Source organism: Tasmannia lanceolata, unplaced genomic scaffold, assembly GCF_043159265.1.
Source record: "Tasmannia lanceolata isolate RefF3 unplaced genomic scaffold, GAP_Taslan_0.1 ptg000008l, whole genome shotgun sequence".
NCBI lineage: Eukaryota > Viridiplantae > Streptophyta > Magnoliopsida > Canellales > Winteraceae > Tasmannia > Tasmannia lanceolata.
Window position 1 is genome coordinate 34,384,694 of NW_027518685.1, and position 17,642 is coordinate 34,402,335.

At 40.6% G+C, this 17,642-nt stretch overlaps 1 protein-coding gene across 3 annotated transcripts in view; it reads left to right on the plus strand.

The window, feature by feature from the left end:
- The first annotated feature begins 1,095 nt into the window (after positions 1-1,095).
- The window catches only part of LOC143885267 (CAAX prenyl protease 1 homolog), a 55,096-nt gene continuing 38,549 nt past the window's right edge, over positions 1,096-17,642 (plus strand). Inside the window, exons 1-5 of one of the 3 annotated variants that reach the window (XM_077389342.1) lie at positions 1,107-1,164; positions 5,085-5,267; positions 14,842-14,989; positions 15,173-15,257; positions 15,682-15,777. In XM_077389342.1, the coding sequence (XP_077245457.1) occupies positions 5,261-5,267; positions 14,842-14,989; positions 15,173-15,257; positions 15,682-15,777 (336 nt within the window). In that variant the 5' untranslated portion in view covers positions 1,107-1,164; positions 5,085-5,260. Of the gene's footprint in view, positions 1,165-5,084; positions 5,268-14,841; positions 14,990-15,172; positions 15,258-15,681; positions 15,778-17,642 lie in introns of all 3 variants that reach the window. The other 2 variants (XM_077389343.1, XM_077389341.1) reach the window with 2 other exon arrangements.

Here is a 17,642-nt window from a genome sequence, read left to right on the forward strand (position 1 = left end):
AAAGAGGACTAGCAAAACAAGATTTAGATATTCCAGATCCATGATTTGCGTGAATAAGTGCGTTTAGATTCCCTATTTCCTTAAAAATTTGAGATTTTTGGGTTGAATTTCTTTAAATTTCGGACGAAATATAAAAGAAAAGAGATTTTGGCCGAAATCCGGTACCATTTTGGGTATTGGCAATTTCAGTTTCCGTGTTGTTGACCGAAATTTCGGATTTCGGTCCAAATTTAAAACCATGCTCACAACCATGGAACTAGCCCATTTCATATCAAGTGGGCCTGACTTTACCTTGTGGTAGATATAGAGATGCCTAGTCATTAAGAAATCTTGGGGCCTGATATTTCCCCCTCGGACGGATAAAATCCCCCCTTTAACGTTATCGGATAAAATCCCCCCTTTAACGTTATCAGTTGTAGTGAACCATTCTCACAGAAACCGTTAAGGGGGGATTTTAACCGTTAAGTGGGGATATCATTTAGGGCTTGCAGTTTCACTCGAGAAAACGAGGATCCGCCCCGTCCCGAACGGGGCGGGGATTCCCCGACTTGGGGCGGGGATGGGGCGGGGACATGGACTTTAAAAATTCCCCGAAGCGGGGATGGGGATGAACCCGGCCCATTTTAATATGCAAGCCATTATTAATATCCTTTTATTTTAGTATTGTTTTAGTATTTTTTAAGTTAACAATAAATATTTTTTTTTATGCTAGTGATATTGGCACTACCATATTTTGATAAGTGCACAAACACGGCTAGTCTTTTTCTTTTTTGGGGTGTTAAAAAGCTTTTTTGAGGTGAGGATTTTTGTGTGGCGGGGATGGGGATTAGGTATCCCCCACGGGGCGGGACGGGGATTCCCCGGCATGCCTGAAGCGGGGACGGGGAATGGTCCTTCCAGCGGGGACGGGACGGGGAATGCATCATTTCCCGAAATCTTTTGATGTGGGTAGAACCGTAGATATGTGTTACATCTATCTAGCCCAAGCACCAGTTCTTATCTCCCGTCCACGTGGCATTAATCCTTGTTAGATTCCCAAAGTAGTCCTATTAAATGACTACATATACACGACCGAAGAAAGTCTATTGACGTAATTAATATTTGCACTCTCTCTCTCTCGCTCATTTGAAATGGCGTCTCTGCCTTATTTGGAAGCGGTTTTAGGTAAAGGGTTTATCCCAAATTCTTCTTTTCTTGTTTTCATTTCTTTTTATTGTTCTTGGAAAGTCTTGGTACTGAAAATATTCTAAGAGTTGGTTGAGCAAGTATTCATATTATGGTTTTTTCCTTGTTTTCTTTTTATGGATGTCATTTTCTTTCTGGGATTTCTTGATTCGGATTTATGTGTTGTATGCTATCTTTCTGTTGGGTTTTGCTTCGTATATGAGCTGCTTTCGTGTTGATGTTTGATTTTGATGTTGGGTTTGGTAACCCTCTATGATTTCTAAATCCAGACCGTGTTATTTCTGGGTCAGGTTGCATCCTTACTCACAACCAAGGTTTTAAATTTCGACGAAATCCAGTCGAGACCGAAAGCGAAATCATATTTCCGGGTCATTTTCTTTCTGGGATTTCCTGATTCAGATTTCGGTAGAGACCGAAAGCAAAATCGTATATCCCCAAAATGGTATAATTTTTCTGCAGAAATTTCAAAATTTCGGTCGAAATTTTGTTTTTCTGAAATTTCGCCCGAAAATCAAGGAAATTTTGCCAAAAAATCTTACCTTTATGAATTAAATAATATTTTCCTGAAATTTCGGCCGAAATTAAGTACGTAATTAAATAATACTTTTTTTTTTATGTTTACCAGATTACGACCCGAAATTAAGTTTGTAATTAAGTAATATTTTTTTTATGTTTACCGGATTTCGACCCGAAATTTCGGATTTCGGCCGCGACCGAAATGGGTACCGAAAACGGAATTTAAAAACATGCTCACTACCATGGTTTTAAATTTTGATTTCGGTATGCATTTCGGCTCTCACCGAAACCGAAATTTCTGCCGAAGTTTCAATATTTCGGCAGAAATTCGTTACACCATTAAAAAACAACATTTTATTTAATACCGAATTTCGGACGAAATTACAGAAATTTTGGCAGAAATTTCTGTAATTTCGGTCAAAATTTCGGGAAAATACTATATAATTAGAAAATTGGTGAAAGGGACCTACTAACTCACTTATTAACGCCCCACAATAAAGGAAATCTCGCAAGATTTTCTCTGGATTTTTACGGAGATAATATCTCCTATCCAAGATTTTTGAATGGCAAAACGCATCTCACGATACGGAGAAGTTTCTATGGTTTTATCTCTTGGAATCAAGAACAGAAAGCTTCCACTTTTGATTTAGAAGATAAATAATATATTCCAGTTTTGAATGGCAAAATATCTTCTATCTATCTTCCTGTTTTGAACGAGGGCTTCTAGCAAAATGGGATTTAAATATTCCAAATCCATGATTTGCATGATTTGGGTGACTAAGTGCATGAATAAGTGCGTTTAGATTCCCTTTTTCCTAAAAAATTGAGATTTTTGGGTTGAATTTCCTTAAATGTCGGACAAAATATAAAAGAAACGAAATTTCGGCCGAAATCCGGTACCATTACGGGTATTGGTAATTTCAGATTCCGTGCTGACCGACATCCGAAATTTCGGTCGAAATTTAAAACCATGCTTAGAACCATGGAAGTGGCCCGTAATGGTATCTCAACTCAACTCAACCAAACTAAGCCTTTGTCCCAAACTAGTTGGGGTCGGTTGCAAATAGTATCTATAGGTGTAGTGGATATTCCCTATCTAGTTTAGTATCCTAATATAGCCTAATTTCCTTACTAGACTTGTTCTAATCCAACAATTTCATCTTAATCCAATGGTTAGATTTGGTGATATTTTATATACTCTAGTGTTCGCTACCTCAAACATTTGTGGATTAGAAATCTACATACTTTTGATTACACTAGAATTCCCCAATTAAGAGATGGTATTTGAATCTGGGACTGTCCAAGGCTGTCGAAGGTGATGATGGAGCTCTGCTGATGATGGTGACTGATGCCTTTTGCCAAATGTCCACTGATTATGATGACTGATGCCGATTGCCGAAGGGAATATCACTTGCAAGATGAATAGCGAAAAGCCTCAATGGCTGGATGAGACTTGAGGCTTGCTGGGCCAGTCTTCATGGGCCGGTTTTGGATCCTAGTTCTCACAGAAATAGGTCACTATGCACCAATGCCTTAATGGGCAAACCTGAGCCTCAATGGGCAAGTCATCATGGGTTGGTACACCGGCCCTCATGGAAGTGAGAATCTCTTTCAGGCACACACTTCAAAAGAAATGAAGCATGCCAATTGAAAATAGGCCTTATTTCAGGCACACACCTCAACTGATGCATGCCAACTGAATTAAAAGAATTAAGAATTTGAAAAATAAGAAATTGGGAGAAAAAGAGATGGGCAAAAAGTAGTGATTGGGATGGCAATAACTAACATCAGTGTTAGTGGGAAAGATGAATTTATATTATGGGTTGAGCTAGTGGAAGAAGAAAAAAATGTACGGATTCAAATATCAATTTGGGATGGGTTGTATGTTGCGGTGCTGCTATCAAATTCAAGGGTGTGTATTTTATGAAAGACAAGGGAAGGGTGTTTTGAGTAAAACGGTGTGGGTGGAATTTCCCACAACTTTTCTCCCTTACTATCTTCTCTGACGAGAATGTCTTTACCTTTTTCGCTTGCTTCACATATATCACACTTATCAAAGAGCATCACAATTGACAATTCTCATTTTATCTCCAAGATGAATATTGTTGTTTTTATAACAAAATTTTCAGCGATAATCCAATCACAATAAAAGTAGGAGTTTCCGACAGAAGAGTACGGCCAAGGGCGGAGCCATGAATTTACGCTTTTAGGGGGGGCGGGGGGAGTTTACTATTACCGGCATTCAAGAATGCCGGTAAATGACTTTCTGCCTTTTAACGGCTTTCATGAATGCTGGTAAAACTCTTTTTTTTTGTTGTGATGAAAGGGATTTTGCAAGTCATTGTGTGTGTGTGGGTGGGGGAGGGGGGTGGTGTGGGCATGGCCACACCCAGGCTATATGTGGCTCTGCCCCTAAGTCCAGTGAGAAGGTTTTATGAATAGAGGAGAAGGGAGCAGGAATCGGGTTTGGTGATCAATTTTTAGGGTTGCAACTTGGGTCGGGCTCAACCCGATTTTGACTTGGGTTGGGTTGGCATTTCCTTGGGCTGGATTGGGTTGGGAAAACCCAACCCAATTTAATTTCTGTTTGGGTTAGGATTGAGGCCTTGGCAACCCGAACCCTACCTCCGTCCTCTAATTTTATCATGATTTTCTTTGGGTTATTTTTTTTCTTGTATTTTTTGTTTGGCCCTAGGTGAACCCGAACCGACCCGACCAGATTTTGGGTTAGATGTGTTGAGTTAGGGTTGAGACATTTAGAGGTGAGTTGGGTTAGGGCTGACATCCTCAGCCCAAGGCTTGTGTTGGGTCGGGTTAGGGTTGAGGGAACACTATCTTGGGTTTCTGCTGCCTCAACTTGATCCAACTCAACCCGAGCTGCATCCCTATCAATTTTGGGGCGTGGCCTTGTGGCTTTCACTTGTTTGACAATGACGATAGTGTTGACGAGGGCGAGGCAGAGATGCTGACAAGATGAACTCTTGTTGCTGGCGATGCCATCTAGGAGAGAGACCGTTGGAAGGAGGGGTTGACCGAAGGTAGGAAATGTTCGGGCTGTGGTGGTTGCAGTGAGCAGCTCATGGTTGCGGTGAGTGGCGCCACAGATGATGCAGTCACTGTAGCTGAGCCGCTAGTTTGAATGAGGGTGCAGCGATGCTGGTAGCGTTGGTTCCAATAATTATGGATGGTGATTGTTTTGCATATGACCTTGACATGTGGCGACTATTGGAGGTGGTGGGCAACCTTGATGGTTACAGCATCACGACGCCCTACGATCACTGCTTATAAACCATTGTCGGTTGGTAGTGTTTTGCTTATTAGTTTAGGTAGACCAAAATCTGACAGCCAAGGCACTTGACCCTGATCTTGTTATTTTTGTGCAGAGGGATGAGTAGCGGTGATGGAAGAGTTTGCGTTTTTTGTTCTTATGAAGATGAAGGTGAGGGTGTTCGGGGTAGTTCTACTTGGTCTGCACAGGCAGTTGGTGGCGAGGATTGATGGTGGTCGGGCTGACGATTAGATCGATGGCCGGAGAGCGACGCTTCTAAGGTTGTTGTTAATGCCAGGTTGGATCAACCCGCACTGATTCCATGATAATATTTTTATTAATTCTGAAGGTAGATTACATAATACCCTAATCTAGTTTAGTATCCTAATCTAGCCCATCTCCGTATCAGGCTTAATCTAATCAAACAACGCCATCTTAATCCAATGGTGATATTTGGTGATATATATATATATATATATATGAGAAAAGAGTTTCTGCGCTCGACCGCGGATAGGGTATCTGCGCTCAAGTGTAGCGAACTCCTCTCATTGGTCAGCGCTTGTAAAAATTAAAAGACAGTCGAGTCCCCGTTTGCAAAGACAAAAAAGACAGTCGAGTCCTTTCATATTAAATCGAAAAAGACTGCGCTCAAGATGTTGCTGTCCTGAAAGTTTAATAGCCTTCCATATTAGAAGAGAGTATAAAGCCGAAAAGGTTGTATGACTATGATTGGTCGCATCGCCTTAATTTAATTCGGAACAAGGGCTAGAATGGGGTCTGTTTTCTTGATTGAAACCTAACAACAGTTGAGGTCATGAATTAGATGGGGAGAAGAAAGGGGTTTGATTCATTGGAAGGGAGTTGATAGCCCTCGATGATATGACAAGATTTTGCTGGCCTGAAAGTGTAAAAGCCTTTCATATTAAAAGAGTGTATAAAACTGAGAAATACCTTCTCAATTAAGGATCAAACATGATTTGCAGCAAGCAACAAGAAGATGCGATAAACACAATCACAAAAGAAGAAGACAAGATTTACGTGGTTCGGCAGTGTGCCTACGTCCATGGGAGAAGAGTTTCACTATTTAGATTTTAGGATTACAAAAACTCTCCTTGGCAAAAAAAAAACATAGAAAACCTTGCAAACCGTAACCCTAATTTGCGGCTTACATCTCAATGCTACTGCATCAACAAAATTACTAAAATACCCTTTTTCTGAAAATAAAATTTATATTTAACACCCCAGAAACCCTTCTTGTGCGTCACACACATTTAGTCCGTTGGGTGCCGGATAATGCCAGAATGCAAGACATTTGCAAAGCATAGAAATTTTTGTATGGACTTTGCATCAAGGTTGCCAAGGCGGGAATCGAAAGCGGGATTCGAAAGCGGGAATCGAAGGCTCCTGGAATGGTTGGAAGCGGGAATCGTGGGTTTGCCAGAGAGTCAACGGGGATTCGCCGGGGATTCGTCGGGGAATCGCCGGAGATTAGCCGGGGAATCGCTGGGAGTCGCTGGGGAGTTGGGATTCGCTGGGGATTCGCAGGGAATCGCCTGGGAATTTGCGAATCCCCAGCGAGTCGGGGTTCCTATAAAGTGGGAATCAGGGTTTTCATAAATTGGGAATCCGGGTTCCGACGGAATCAATTCGGGATTCTTCAGAATTGGGGAATCGAATCGAATCACGATTCCGATTCGCGACGCGAATCCCCACCCTCAGGTACGAATCTTGCTTCCCTGCTTTGCATGCTGGAAATTTTGTTATAGATTTTGTAGAACATTTCCTTGTAGATAGAATAACCGGCTTATTTATTCGAGACATAAGAGTTCTTGAATAATGAAGTAATGCTATGAAGATTTCAAAACATCAGACCGTGGGATACGAAGTTGCTATCATGTGAGGCATTGTTTAACATCCATTAAGTTAGGCTGTTTGATCTTTTCAAAATGCAAATGTGATTTTCTTATGTCCTCAGGAATGAGGAGAGTTATATCAAGCTTTATACTCTCTCATTGTATATGCTGTCACTACTAAATTATTGAGAAACTCCCATTATTTTTGTTAGAAGTGTGTGTGGGTGTGTATTGTAGCCATAAGGGCATAGTAGTTTTTTGTATGGTCTCTTTCCTATAAATACATAAGTGAGGGGGATGACCCCTAACTCGCTCTTTCTCTTCTTCCTCTTTCTTTCTCCCTCTTTGGTGGCTTCTAACATGGTATCAGAGCCCTAGGGTTTGAGGCCCTAGGGACCACTTTGCAAGCCCTCTTTCCTCCTCCCATCTCCTCTCCTCCACTCCTTGCTACAGTAACCCTCTCCACTGCCTCTCCTCTTCGCTACAGTAACCACTACAGTACCACTACAGTAACCCGCTACCGTGACCTGGTACAGTACCGCTACAGTGACCCGCTACAGTACTGCTACATCATTACCAACCCTTCTCCACCACCACTACCACCACCCTCCACCTCCACCACCACTACCACCACCCTCCACCTCCACCTCCACCACCACCACCACCACCACCACCACCACCACCACCACCTCCACCATTTGAAGCCCTACATATTCTAAAACCCTAGTCCTTTTTTTTTGTCCCTTTCCTTCATGGCCTAAACATTATGGTCCTCATAACACTCTCCGCGGATCCGATTCCTTTGTATATTTATGTCTTTCTCTCTTCGATGCCTTATCATACCTCCTGTCTCTCTCGGTTGTAGTGGTTTTCATTGGAGATGCGATATTCTCTCTTGGCTAATCTAGTGGCCCCTCTTCCTTTTGGGCTCTGCAGTTGTAGAGCTTGAGCTCATTCTTCTGTCTTTCTCTTCATGGATCTTCCATTTATTGCGGATTCCTCTCTTAGCCTGACCTTTTCGGTTTGTCCCTCTACATTATCTTCAGCTTCCTCTTTACCTAGCTTTTCTTCATTGGTGGATGATTCATTCTCACCTCATTATATGCCCTCTCTCATGGAGGACTATTCGAACGCCGAGAGGTGCCTCGTCAACGCCTCTACTCACTCTGATTCCTTTGATGGCTCTACTATTGCTGCCTGTAGCACTAGTGATTGTGCTACCCGTGGTGGCGGTACCTTTGGCCGTGGTCGTCACCGTGTTGTACATGTTGGCGGCCAGGATTTTACTGGCGACCGTGATACTGGTGGTCGTCCCCGTCCATATTGCTCTCATTGTCGGCGAGAGGGTCCTTATCTTGACACTTGTTATGCTCTTCATCCCGAGCTCCATCCGCCTTCTGAGCCTCGCATCGTTCACTCTGTACACCATTTGGCTTCTGCTTCTTTAGCTATATCGGCTTCCTCTTCACAGCACAGTACAGCCGCCCCTTTTGAGGGCTTCTTTGTCTCTCGCGCTGACTATAATGAGTTCCAACCCCTTCGATTATCTCGTCGCCCGCAGAGTACCGTCTTTGCCCAGCCAGGTTGTTTCCCTGCCTCATTTCTTTCTAGCTCCAACTCTTGTATCATTGATTCTGGGACATCGAATTATATGACAGGTACTTCTTCATGTCTTAGTTCCTTTCGGCCCCTATCCGCGTAGTCTATTACTCTTGCTGATGGGAGTACTACTCCTATCTCTGGTATTGGTAGTATTTCTCCACGCCCTGGCCTTATCCTCTGTCTTATGTGTTCCAAAGTCCCCTTTTAGCCTACTTTCAGTTAGTCAGCTTATCAAACATCTTCACTGCTCTGTCTCATTTGATCCATCTTATTGTTTGTTTCAAGATCTCTTGACTGGGAAAACGATAGGCTCGGGACATGAGGTGGATGGGCTTTATCGTCTCGACCGTGGCCTCCTTTTAGTATTGTTTTGCACAGCTCTATCGATGCCTATCAGTGGCACTGTTGCCTTGGTCATCCTTGCCTCGAGCGTCTACAGCGGACCTCCATTGTTACCACCTCCATTGAGCCGTTTCAGTGCGAGGCCTGTGAGCTTGGCAAACACCGTCGTGTGCCGTTTCCTCCTAGATTTGTTAGTAGAGCCTCGCACCCTTTCGAGTTAGTACACTTTGATGTGTGGGGTCCCGCGTGCACTACCTCTCTTTTTGGATACCAATTTTTCATTGTCTTTATTGATGACTTTTCTCGCATGACTTGGCTTTATTTGCTTAAAGATCGCTCGACGATTTTCTCTGCCTTTTACACCTTTCATGCCGAGGTTACAAATCTTGTTCGTTCAATCAAATGTTTGTGCACTGATAACGCTCGGGAGTACTTTTCACAATCTAATGGATTCCAAGACTTCCTCTCTACTCGTGGCATCATCCACCAATCTTCATGTGCTTACACCTCGCAACAAAATAGTGTGGCAGAACGTAGGTTGAGATCTTTACTGGATGGGACCTGCACTCTTCTCATTCAAATGCGGGTTCCTAAGACCTATTGGGGTGATGCACTCCTTACAGCCTGCTTCCTTTTCATCCTCATTCGCCTTATTACATCCCCAGCATGACCCTTTTCCTCTCACCTCTCGGGTCTTTGGTTGTGTGTGCTTTGTCCACAACCTCGGCCCAGGATTAGATAAATTGGACCCTTGCGCTGACAATATATCTTTCTTGGGTATTCTCAGACCCAGAAAGGTTATCAGTGTTACAGTCCTCGCTTACGTAGGTCATTTGTCTCTGTCGATGTCACATTTTTTTGAGTCCGAGTCTTACTTTATCACTCCTCATGAGGATCGTCCCGCAGTTCTTGATTCAGACATCCCGCTTCCTCGTCTAGCTCTTCCAGACCCCATACCTTCTCCTTCCTCGGCTCCTCCTTTACCGGTTCTTCCGTCTAGCACTGTTTATGAGCCCTCCTCTTCATTACAGGCTCCAGAGGCTCATCCTCCAGCTCCTACGAAGACATATCAACGCAAGTCGAAGTCTACAGCCCATCAGCCTCCTCCTGCACCATCGACATCTCAGCCGGGAAATCACTACCTCTTCTCAGGTACCTGCAGATTCTTCCATTGCCTCACGTACTCGTTCTCATAGTACTGCTCATCCTATTTCCTCAGTTGTTTCCTATGACTCTCTAACCCTTATGTTTCGGAGCTTTGTATCTTCTTTGTCTTCTATTTTTGTGCCACAGTCCTTGCCAGCAGCTCTTGATCATCCTGGTTGGCGTTTAGCTATGGACCTTGAGATGGATGCCCTTCAGGGTTGGTTCCCCTTCTACCTGGAGCTCGGCCCGTCGGTTGCCGTTGGGTTTATGTCGTTAAACACTTACCTGATGGGACAATTGAGCGCCTTAAGGGGCGCTTAGTTGCCAAAGGTTATACTCAAACCTTTGGAGTTGATTACCTGGAGATATTTTTCCCGGTTGCCAAAATACCATATGTTCGGGTTCTCCTCTTACTTGCAGTTAACAACGGGTGGCCCCTACGTTAGTTAGATGTTAAGAATGCCTTCTTACATGGAGAGCTTACTGAGGAGGTGTATATGGAGCAACTTCCTAGGTGTGTTGCTCAGGGGTAGATGTCCTCCTCAGTGTGTCCGTTGCGGCAATCTATATATGGCCTAAAGCAGTCCCCTAGAGCTTGGTTTGGCCGGTTTAACGATGCTATCATGCGCTTTGGCATGAAGCAATATGCTGTTGATCACTCTGTCATCAGTTATCAATCGGGTGCTGGTTGTGTTCTATTGATAGTGTATGTTTATGACATTATCATTACAGGCAGTGATTCAGTGGGGATACACAAACTGAAGACATTCTTGCAGAAAGAGTTCTCAACCAAAGATCTGGGACGTTTTTGATACTTTTATGACATTGAGGTTGCCCATTCTACTAGAGGTATCCCTCTCTCGCAGCGGAAATATATGTTGGATCTTCTTGAGGAGACAGGTTACCTTGGAGTGAAACATGCCTCAGTTCCTATGGACCCAAATGTGAAACTTCTTCCAGAATAAGGGGATTTGTTAGATGATCCTGGCAGATACAGGAGGCTAGTGCGTAAGCTCATATATCTTACAGTCACTCTTCCATATATATTATATGCTGTTGGTGTTGTTAGCCAACATATGGGCTCACCCAGTACTTCCCACATGTCAGCAGTGATTCAGATTATTCGCTACTTGAAAGGGGCACCAGGGAAATGCCTCCTATTCAAGATGAATGCGCATATCAGGTTGGAAGGATTTTGTGATACACACTGGCCAGGATCTCCTGCAGATAGGAGATCCACCACCGGATATTGTACTTTTGTTGGCGGCAATTTAGTGTCATGGAAGAGTAAGAAACAGGACATTGTTTCCAAGTCTGGTGCCGAGGCAGAGTACCGAGCTATGTCCCATACTAGTGGAGAACTCATTTGGTTACGTTCACTCCTATCTGAGATTGGTTTCTTCCCATCTTCTCCAGCTCAGCTTTATTGCGACAATAAGGCTGCGATTCATATAGCTACCAATCTTGTCTTCCATGAGAGAACCAAGCACATAGAGGCTGATTGTCACTTCATTCGCCGGCGAATTGATGGAGGTGAGATTCATGTTTCCTTCACTTGGTCTGTGGACCAACTAGCGGATGTTTTCACTAGATCCCTTAGTAATGCAAAATTAAATGACATCTGTAACAAGCTGGGAATGTATAATATATACATTCCAGCTTGAGGGGGAGTGTTAGAAGAGTGTGTGGGTGTGTATTGTAGCCATAAGGGCATAATAGTCTTTTGTATGGTCTCTTTCCTATAAATACATAAGTGAGTGGGATGATCCCTAACTAGCTCTTTCTCTTCTTCCTCTTTCTTTATCCCTCTTTCGTGGCTTCAAACAGTTTTTTTTTTTCAATTGGTAGCTCTATATATATGCCGTCACCACTAAATTATTGAGAAACTACTATTGTTGTTGTTGTTGTTGTTGTTTTTTTTCAATTGGTAGCTCTGTTAAAAGGGAAAATGGCTATGATTTAGCCGACATTTTGAGTATACTGCAAATAAGCGTATCGACACGTGTTGATGTAGGCACTCGTGTCCATGGTTTTAAATTTCCTTGAAATTTTCCCCAAATGATCGAAATGTTTCCGTTGCATCCCTACCGAACGATATCGACATGAATTCCTTCCATATTATTATTTTTGACTGAAATTCTCGAAATTGGACCAAAATTCCTTAAATTAGACTGAAATTCCCGGAACAAAAAAATGGAAGGTGTTATGTTTTACATCGTATAAAGCTATTTTTTTTTTGAGAATTACATCGTACAAAGCTATTGACACCGTATTGACATAGAATTGGGGTGTTTGGAAGGGGAGACTGGTCAATGCACTTTTTTATACTTCATTACATTATACTTCTTTATTGACTTTACTGTTCCAAACATGTGTGACAACACATGTCACTAGGTGTTCAATGTGATTATGCCATTACGGATGCCTTTCTTGCTTATGACGTAATGGTTTATAATTATATGTACTTAGTCTAGCATTTCCTAAAGTTTCATCTTAAAATTTTATCATTTTTACTATTCAAAAAAAAAAAAAAAATTTTTTTTTTTTCATCATTTGTATATGTTTCCATATGTTTCCGTTATTTTATAAGATTTCCACCGAAACTGAAATGTTTCCATAACCTTGCCTGTGTCAAGGCTTATCGACACTCCTTTCGACACTTGTAAACGTATTGTTAGAAGTGTTGGAGTTAATGTGAGTATTTTGACACATTTTTGTACCATGTCTAGATTAAAATAATGTTTTATTTTTGAATATTGTGCTTACATTCTCATTTATTATAATTCTTGTGTTATTTTTTTTTTTTGAATGGCAAACGGTAAAGTATTCTATTAAAAAGAGACCGAGATCGTCAGTACAAGATTAGTGATAACAACAATGTACAAGAAGACAAAATAATATCATGGACCAAACTAAATTAAGGGGGAAGGAAATCAAACTCCTCAAAATCCTCCTTGAGAGCCCCGACACTAGCTAACTTATCCGCTTCCCCATTCGCTGGTCTCCTAATATGCCGTGAGGAAATACTCGAAGAGCCAACTAGATCTTTTATCTCATTGAAGAAAGAGGCAAATCTTCATGCGAGGGAGATGATAACCAGATAACCACCGGATGACATTCAAGGAGTCCCATTCCACCACTACATAATCAAGATCCACATCCACAAGGGCCGTTCATCTCCGCCTCATTAGAGTCTGCGATGCCAATCGAACCTGCAAAAGCCCACCTCACCACTCCATAAGAACTCCCCCATAATTCTTGTGTTATTATTAAGTATTAACTCTTCTGAAATCAATATTTTTTGACATCTCCCCCTCCCCCTTCTCAAACTTAAGTGATTTGTGGACATGGACATGAGTGTCACGTGTTGACATGGACATAGAGTGTCGGACACGGCAATCTCTCAAAATTTAGAAATGGGGTCACGAACAAAACATAAAGTATATGATTTGTGGACAGGGATTTGTGTGTTGAGTTTTGACACGGATACATGGTGTCTAACATGACAAGTCCTAAAAAGAAATGGGGACACACCTAGACACTTCCATACATATAAAATTACTAATTACTATCATAATTGGGAAAAATATAAACACTATTCATTTAATAGACTAATAAATCTTAGGATTAAGCAACTGTAATTTAAAACACATGATATCATCAAATTACAAGTGCATTCATCAATTTAATCTAGTTCTCTTCAGTCCCCAATATACAAGAAGAAAGTGAGACAATTAGGATACAATGAATATAATATTGGATAAGAGTTTGTTTAGGATTTTTTTAGGGGAGGGGATACAACTACAAATATTAGTTAAGAAAGACCTAGAAGAAGAATTTATTATAAAAGAAGTGTTAGTAATAAAGGAGGTACACACAATATTTAATAATAGAACTTAGATGTCATGCTTGACACGGTTCAAAAACATGTCAACACGCCCACATTCTAGCAATACATTTACAGTTGTAGCATACAATGACTATAATATGAGATGATTTAGCTGACACTTTGAATTTATTTCTGACATATGTGTAGTGTCGACACCGACATGCACATATTATAATATGTGTCGACACTACACATATTATATGCTAAAAACATGTCGGCTAAATATTATGTGTCGACACTACACATATTATAGTCATTGTATACTATTGATGTCTCTTTTCCGTTGCTTGCTAGAGATTGGAAAGAACTCGATTAGATTAATGAATGCATTGCAATTTGATTATCTGATGTTTGTTTCATACTTGTAGTTGCTTAATCCTACAATTTATTAGTTTTAAATCAATACACATTTATCATGTTGTAGATCATGATTAATAATCACTAATTTTACGTGTATGTATGTGTACGAGAGTGCCCCTATTTCTAGGTTTTTAGGGGTTGCCTTGTCGGACATCTTGTGTCTGTGTTGGCACTCAACATGCGAATTTTTATCAACAGATCCATGTCTGATAAAAAACACGTGAATCCATGCTGGCCACCTCCCTGGTTATATTTCTACAAATAAAAAGGAATTTGGATCTCTTGCTTTTGCTAAATATGATGCCTACATTACTGTTTCTAACAAGCAGGACCAGCTACTCCAAATAAAAGCAAAGTAGGAAAATGTAAGACATTGGGGGGAATGGACATGAAAATGCCATGGGAGTCATCCAAACTAAATGAATCTGGTTACATATGCTCTTTAAAACTTAGGCTGTGGATATGCTTCTCCAAACTAAATGAAATGTTCCCCACTCCCACTTATTTTTATCACGTGTGTTTGTATTTCTAGGTCGATTGTACACACAATTATTCATATATACACACATATTTCAATGCGTTTGTAGAGTGCCAAGCCAATGATTAATTGCGGATCACATTTTGTAATGTCAAGTTTGTTCGAGATTAAAATATTTAGTGACCAGGGTCTTCTTTTGCAGGTTTTATGATCTTGATGTATATTTTTGAGACATATCTAGACTTGCGGCAACATGCAGCTCTCAAGCTGCCAAATCTTCCTAAACCTTTGCAAGGAGTGGTTGGTCAAGAGAAATTTGAAAAGTCTCGAGCATATGGCCTTGATAAAAGGTTTTTTCTTCTTCATTTGAGGGATCATTCTGTTACTTTTTCTGCTTATTTGCTTGCAAGGACGGTTTCATTGACAATCCTCTTGAAAGCGTGACTTGATCGATTCATCTCAATGTTTTTGAAATTAGTATTTTGGATTCTCGTCCTCTTGGATTAATTGTTCTTTACATCTAAATCTTTCAGCTACTTCCACTTTGTTCATGAAGCAGTAACTATAATAAAGGACACTGCGGTTCTATTCTTTGGTGTACTTCCTTGGCTTTGGACGGTGAGTCAGCTGAATATCATGTCATTGTTGTTGTTTTGTTTTATTTCACAAATATCTCCGATATTTTCAAAATATAGCGGTTTTATTGCGATATTTTGATAAAACGAAATATATCGATATTTTCATTTACTCCGATAATATCGCGATAATATCATGATATTTTTGTGACATATCACGATATTTTTTTACTTCCATTTCAAAAATATCACGATATTTTTTTACGATATTTTAAAATTTAAAATTTTCCTTAATTTATATATTTTGAATAATTTTATTTGATCGTTTATTTTCCGATATGACCCGAAAAATTAAAACAAATTTAATAAATCCCGAGATTTATCCTTGCGCGAGAAATCCGTGAGAATGATATTTGTGACTTAGGTTTTGTTGGATTCTTCAGTTGCATTTTTATTTTTGGTTGCAGAGAGCAGGAGATTTTCTGATATACATGGGCTTGAGTTCAGAGAATGAAATACTTCACACCCTTTCATTCTTAGCGGGTGTTATGATTTTGTCAGAGGTGAAATATGACTTTTCCAACTGCCCTGTCAGTAATTGAACTGCCATTTCATTCTTAGAAACATCAACTGAAGTAGTGATTTCTTGTCTCTTACATATGTTTTGTCCGAAATCATGTTGCAGAATGCCGCTTCATATTTTCATCTTGACCTTCACTCATACAAGGTTTAAAATTTCGGTTTCAGTATTGGTTTCGGCCTCGGCCGAAACCGAAATTTCGGCCGAAATACCGAAATTTGGTAAAAAAACGAAAATCGGCCAAATCCAAAGTTTGTGCCAAAATTTTGGATTTTTTTAAAATTATATTTTCCTGAAATTTCGACAGAAGTTTCCGAAATTTGGGAATTTTGGAAAATCGGCCAAATCCAAAATTTGTGCCGAAATCTGGACTGACACTGAAAATGGTACTTTAGGTGTCGGTCCGGACCGACATCTGAAATTTCGGTGTGCCGGCCGAAAATTAAAACCTACTATGAATTATATTTTGCATTATCATCCATGAATTTTTGAAAATCTGCCACTGTAAGCCTATCTTTTTGAAATGGCTAATATGGATGAGCAAAATGGCACCCGGCTATCTTTGCCTAGCTTCACCATTTAAGCATCATCATTGACTTTCCAAAAGTTAATGATCTTCATTGTTATTCTTCTGATAGAAGATTATTGTTACTGTTGTTGTTGTTGTTGTTGTAGGAGTAGTATTAGTCATGGTATTTGTTGTTTCGGTGGGAAAATAACTTAGGATGCATTCCTTAGAAGCAGGAACCTTCATCATGGGTGCCGTAGTAGTAGTAGTCATGGTATTTGTTGTTTCGGTGGGAAAATAACTTAGGATGCAGTCCTTAGAAGCGGGAACCTTCATCATGGGTGCCACTCCCATGTCAGAACTGTGATTCGACACTCTTTAGGACCGGAACCGCTCCCATGGCGCTCCTGAAGAGACGGGAACCGCTCCCAACCTATTCCTATTACACCATCAGTCCCACTATCACCAACTTTCTTGTATCAAACTCCTCCAACTCTTCGAAGTACTTCATTAGAGCAAGCACAAAGGTATCTTTGGAAGGCACGAGGAAAGAGAGCACAAAAATGAAGATGGTTAGAAATTACTACTTTTTAACTCAACTCAACTAATTTTAATGTACTTAAAATTTCAAAGATATATGTGAAGATGGTTAGAAATTACTATTTTTTAATGTACTTTAATTTTGAAAAACATATAAAGAAAATATCACATAAATGCTCCCACGACGCTCCCAACCTTAGACTCTTCTTGACCCCATGCTTCCCCGCCCTCGCACCTGTCATGTGCTTCTAAGATGCGTTCACAATGTCTAGGATAGAAAAGTAGTATGAGAATTTCATACATTTTAGAAATTTTTACCCTTCCATAAAAGTGGATAAAATATATATGTGGTTTGGTACTTGTCCTAGATTTCATGCACATTGGGTGCATGCAAAACTCATGGATGCTTTTGCACTATAATGTCGATTATTGAATTGGAACTCTGTGTTCTTAAAGAAAACATGACTGGACCAACTATACTTCCCTGTTGGACTAAATCCTATCAATTTAAATTTATAATTGAATTGATCCAATGCTTAAGTGCTTGTTTGACCATCGCTTGCCATCCTAGAATATTCATTGTATGAACTTTCATACTAAAAGTTTGACTACTTGTATTGTGAGGGCTCTGTTTGGTTGCCTTTTTTTTGTTCCTGGGAGTTATGTGGGAGAGTAAGTTAAATTTTGGTCCCATCCCATGTTTGGTTGCCTTTTAGCACCAGGTTTATTTTAATCCCACTCTTGTAATGATTACTTGTGGGGTGAATTTTTTAATCCCACTTTTGTAATGATTGCCTTTT